We start from the raw sequence: 5,655 nt of genomic DNA, 5'->3' as shown, positions 1-5,655 counted from the left end.
GGGGTGGGGTGGGGTGGGGAGTGGGAGAGAGCAAGTCTTAACCTTATGGCCTTCTCGTCAATGTTGATTTATGAAATACCATTAGTTTGAGAGTCCTCACTTAACAGCTTTCTATAGAGTTTGATATAGTTGAGGCAGAAAGTGAGGTAGATTCTGTTTGCTGTTGACAGCCATTTAGTAAATGGTGTGTATCACTCGGGCATGGAATAGAACACGTATGAACATCAGAAGACAGCTTGTGGGAGCAGTCCTCTCCTTTCACCAAGTGGGGCCCAAGCATGAACCTCTGTTGTCAGCCTGGGAGCAAGCAGCTTTTCCCACCAAACCGTCTACTGCCTCACGGTAGAGGAAGTTGTAATAAGCAGCAGTGGTTCATGCTGTGGACGGTGCCCACACCTGCTGCTGACGGAGTCTACTCAGCGAGCTTCTTTTCTTTCTCTAAGAGGGTGCAGATAAAATTTAAAGATTAGTTCTTGAGATGGAAAGATTCTCATTTCCATTTTCTAGGTTTTATTTTAGTAATAATTTTATTTTCCTTTATTAGTTAATTTACTTATTGCGCTGCTCATGGTCAAACCAAGGGATTTGCAGAAAGTAGGCAAACTCCTGTACCACTGAACTGTTTCCCTACCTCAGGATTTTTTGGAAGGGTTTTTTATTTTTTTTATTTTATTTTATTTTTTTTCGAGACAGGGTTTCTCTGTGGCTTTGGAGCCTGTCCTGGAACTAGCTCTGTAGACCAGGCTCGTCTCGAACTCACAGAGATCCGCCTGCCTCTGCCTCCCGAGTGCTAGGATTAAAGGCGTGCGCCACCACCGCCCGGCTTTGTATTTGTTTTTAAGTCAGGGTCTTGGTGTGTAGTCCTGGTTGGTCTGGAATTCGACTTGTCGGCCAGGCTGGCCTTCCATTCACAGATAGCTACCTCCCTCCCTGAATGCCGGAGTTAAAGGTGTGCTCCACTTGCCTCCATGATTTTGTTTTAGCCACCAGTGTTCTAGTCTAGGAAGATTTTTATCTAGGACAAAATTGGGCAGACTTTTCTGTGAAGGACAGGACGATAAATGCTTTAGCCTTGTCTGGACCATATGTTCTTTACTACAGCTGCCCAGCTCTGCTGTTGTGAAACAGACACAGAAATAACATGGCTGTCTCCTGGAATTTTCATATATAAAACAGGCAACGGATTAAAGTTGATCCATGAGTCAGGTCTTGTTGCAGAGCATGGTCGCATCACACAATTTTATTAATTTTTGTTCCTTTCTCTGAACTTGCTTTTTGTTGTTGTTGGTCTTGTCTGGTTTTGTTTGGTTTTTTGAGACAAGGCTTCTTCTCTATGTAGTCCTGAATGATCTGAAGCTCATTAAGTAGACCAGGCTGGACTTGAACTCACAGCAATCTCTATTCTTCTGCCCCATGAGATCTAGGATTTCAGTTTTGAGTGTTTTGCCTCCATGTATCTTTCTGCACTACGTATGTGTCTGATGTCCTCAGAGGTCAGAAGGGGATCAAATCCCTTGGAACTAGAGTTGGAGATAGTTGTGAGAAGCCACATGAGAACTGGGAACTGAACCTGGATCCTTTGCAAGAACAGGAAGTGCTCTCAACCGACTGAGCTGAGCCATCTCTCCAGCCCCTAGCTCTCAGGGTTTTAAAACATTTTCTTTAACTACATTGCACAGGCCATATATCCCACCCATGACACAGGAACTGTTTTCAGTTTATTATATAGTCATGTAACTCGTAGAACCATCTATTTTCAGAACATTTTCATCCCTACCCACTAAAATCGCCCATTCTCCCCTTTCCTCTAAACTCTTAATTCACTATCTCTATAAACCTGCTTATTTTAGAGATATGTAAATCACAAGATGGTTCCTTTGTGAGTGGTCTCACTGTTTCCTGGGTCAACCATGTGATATTATTAGTACCTCATTATATTGTTGGTGCTGTGAATTAATGATCCATTTTATGAACATAGCATTTTTTTGTTTTAAAGTTGCATACACTATAAACTGATCACACTTCCCCCCTCTCCTAGTTCTCTCCACCTACCTAACTCTATACCCTCTCTTTCCTTTCTCTTAATGCATGCGTGTGCCCACACGCACACATACCAACCCCCACACAAGCAGAAATAAAAATGTATATCAAAAAACAAATAAGGCAAATAAAAAATGCCCAAGCAGAGCAATATGAGACAAAAAGTCTACAAAAATACCACTGAGTACGCTTGATGTTGGCCAGCCACTCATAGACAAGGATCCTACTTTGAAGAGAAGTGTGGTTAATACACCTAATGAGATTCCATTGGAGAAAATTAATTTTTCTTTTGCAAGTGAGTATCAGTTCCAGATAGCTTTTTGTCAGGTGTGATGTACTAAATAAACATGGAGAGCCCATTCTCTTTTATCAGTTGATGGACACTGGGTTATTTCTACTATTCGGCTATTCAGGATGAAGAGTAAATATTCCTATGCAAGTTTTGTGTAGCATAGGAATGCTACATAGGCCTCAAACTTATAGAAATCCCCCTGCCTCTGCTAGGATTAAAGTTGAGCACCACCGTGCCTGGCTTGAACTTATTTTTTAAAGATCAGATTGTTAACAAGGTATAGTGGTACTCAGGCGGATCTCTGTGAGTTTGAGGCCAGCCTAGTCTACCTAGAACAGTGGTTTTCAACCTGTGGGTCATGACCCCTGGGGTCAAATGACCCATTCATAGGGGTTACATATTGGATATTTACATTACAACTTATAACTGTAGCAAAATTACAATTATGAAGTAGCAACAAAAATAATTTTATGATTGAGGCCACCACAATATGAGGAACTGTAATAAAGGGTCTTAACATTAGGAAGATTGAGAACCACTGACCTAGAAAGTTCCAGTACAGTCAGGGTTTCATAGAGATACTCTGTCTTAAAAAAGCAAAAAGATCAAATTGTTTTAATGTATTCATTCATTTTAGTTCTTACTTACAATTTTAAAAACTCGGGATATGGGCACACACATATTCACAATACCCAGGTATCAAATAGCTTGAAGGAGTTAGAAAACAAATCTGCTGGGTGGGACTATAGCTCAGTTGATAGAGTGCCTGTCTAGCATGCATGTGACCCTGAGTTTGATCCCCAGCACCTCATAAACTGAATGTGATGGTGCATGTTTGTAATCTCTGTCCTTGGAGGTCGAGGCAGGTGATCAGAAACTAAGTCACCATACTTGTGAGTTTACCCTAGCCCGGGCTGTCTGAAGCTGTTTCAGAACAACAACAAATAAAAACAGGATAAACCCTTGTTTCTTAGACATGTTTCAGTTAGTACCATGTAGTCCATAACATACGTCTTTTTGATGAAACCAAGGTCATAGGCTACCTATGGGACTGCACTTTGTAAAGATCTGTTAGTGTTGCCTCCCATTACAGGTCAGTATGTGGAATTTATTGTATGAGTCATTCCTTGTTTCCCCTTTCTGTGTTCTTGTCTACTTTATTTTCTTAGGAACACTAGCCAGGAACCACGGCCTACACTTTCTAACACAATTCAGAGGTCACAGCTAGGTCCGACAACCAGTTTATCCCTAGAGATGGGTACAGGGCAGCTGGCATCCAGGTAAGAAATGGTGAAGTAATTATGTTTTGAGCAGTCAGTAGCCAGAAAATAGTGATGTGCAATCATATTTTTAGTGTTGCTTTATATGTTTTATGTTTTTAAAGGCCTTTTCTCCAAATTCTTTGTCAAAAATCTTTTTTCCCTATTGCTTTCCCACACTGACATTTGACATGACAGGCAGCAGCAGCAACAGCAGCAGCAGCAAGCAGAATTGGATATGGTACCAGGAAGAGATGGGCTAGCCAGCTATAACCATTCCCAGGTGTGTGTATGTGTGTGTGTCTTTTTTTCTTTTAAGAGGAAAGTGAATTTTTTTTTTTTTTTTTTTTTTTTGATTTTCGAGACAGGGTGGGTTTCTCCGTAGCTTTTGGTAAGTGAACATTTTTTAAAAATGTATCTCGAGGCTGGCAGGATGTCTTAGCAGTTAAGGGAGTTAGCCACTTTTGCAGAAGACCCAAGTTCAGTTCTTAGTACCTACAGTGGGTGAGGTGACTCACAACCACCCGTAACTTTAGCTCCAGGTCTGATGCCTCTGACCTCAGGAGTTACTGTATTCATGTGTGTATGTGTATACAAACATGCATAATTAAAAAAGATTAAAAAAAATTGCCGGGCACTGGTGGTGCACACCTTTAATCCTAGCACTCAGGAGGCAGAGGCAGGCCTATCTTTGAGTTCAAGGCCAGCCTGGTCTATAGAGCAAGTTCCAGACTCCAAAGCTACAGAGAAACCCTGTCTCAGTAAAATAAAATAAAATAAAATAAAATAAAATAAAATAAAATAAAATAAAATAAAATAAAATAAATCCTAAAAACTCCCAGTATCAGTGAGAATATGAAGTTGAATGCTATTGGATTGCTACATTAACCATTTATTGATTGTTTTCATTATTTTATTCCCTAGGTTTCTGTCCAGCCTGTGGCAACTACAGGAGCAGAACACAGCAAGCCCCTTGAAAAGTCAGATGGTCTCTTTGTCCAGGACAGAGATCCAAGGTTTTCAGAAATCTATCCCAACATCAGTGCAGGTACAGCTTTCTTCTGCAGATTCCTTTTACAGTCTGATTTTGTCATCACTGATGGGACTGCTACTGCCCAATCAGTAGTCTTCCAGCATACTTCCACCTAAGTTACGTACTTCTTAGTAAATAGGAATTTATTAAACTATATACTACAGCCCCTTGATGGCCCTCCCCCAACTCCTTTTGGTCCACAGATCAGAGTAAAGGCATCTCCTCCAGCACTGCCCCTGCCACCCAACAGCTATTCTCCCAGGGCAGCTCATTCCCTCCTACCCCCCGGCCGGCAGAGAACTTCAGGTGAGCCCATATGTGTGTGCTGCTTGACAGGGCTCTGCAGGATTCAGTTGGTGAATCCGCATGTCATTCTTCCCTTGCTTTCTCTGGTCGTTTCAGACAAAGCAGTAGAACTCACTGGACCTAGGGTGAGACAAAGGAGCTGCTTTTTCCGCCTATTCCTTGCACCTGTCCTATTGCCTTGTAGGCTCTCTGTGTGGTCAGTGTGTGCCGTCAGTCTTTCTTCATGGTTTTATCAGGTTTTCCTTAACTCCAAGGGAATCAGAGGGATCTAGGGATAGAATTTGGTTGTCCTTTGTTTCATAGCTTCCTTGATAGGGTCACCTTTTAATCTTTTACCTGTCTCTGTTTGTTCCTAGGAATAGTGGTCTGAGCCCTCCTGTAACCATTGTCCAGCCGTCATCTTCTGCAGGGCAGATGTTGGCCCAGATTTCTCGTCACTCCAACCCTACCCAGGGAGCAGCTCCAACTTGGACCCCTAGTACCCGGCCAGGCTTCTCTGCCCAGGTATGTTGTTTTTGTTTGTTGGGGTCTTTTTTCCCTATAAGTGAATTTATTATTGTCGTCTTAGACACCTCCTCTCCGATCCCTCTCTTGATCTTACTTATAATGTTCATGTTTGTTGAGAGCAACCACATGATTACAATACCAAAGATTTTTTTTTTGTTTGTTTGTTTTTCGAGACAGGGTTTCTCTGTGGTTTTGGAGCCTGTCCTGGAACTAGCTCT

At 41.9% G+C, this 5,655-nt stretch overlaps 1 protein-coding gene across 3 annotated transcripts in view; it reads left to right on the top strand.

Annotated features, from left to right (window-relative positions):
* Positions 1–5,655, top strand: part of Arnt (aryl hydrocarbon receptor nuclear translocator) — a 71,942-nt gene that overhangs the window by 60,587 nt on the left and 5,700 nt on the right. For all 3 annotated transcript variants that reach the window (XM_026784005.1, XM_013349866.2, XM_013349865.2), the window contains 5 exons: positions 3,502–3,612; positions 3,790–3,874; positions 4,516–4,639; positions 4,828–4,930; positions 5,287–5,434. In XM_026784005.1, the coding sequence (XP_026639806.1) occupies positions 3,502–3,612; positions 3,790–3,874; positions 4,516–4,639; positions 4,828–4,930; positions 5,287–5,434 (571 nt within the window). The remainder of the gene's footprint in view (positions 1–3,501; positions 3,613–3,789; positions 3,875–4,515; positions 4,640–4,827; positions 4,931–5,286; positions 5,435–5,655) is intronic.

The sequence above is a fragment of the Microtus ochrogaster genome, chromosome 21, assembly GCF_000317375.1.
Source record: "Microtus ochrogaster isolate Prairie Vole_2 chromosome 21, MicOch1.0, whole genome shotgun sequence".
NCBI lineage: Eukaryota > Metazoa > Chordata > Mammalia > Rodentia > Cricetidae > Microtus > Microtus ochrogaster.
Note: the sequence above shows the minus strand (reverse complement) of the source record. Positions and strands in the feature narration are given on the sequence as shown.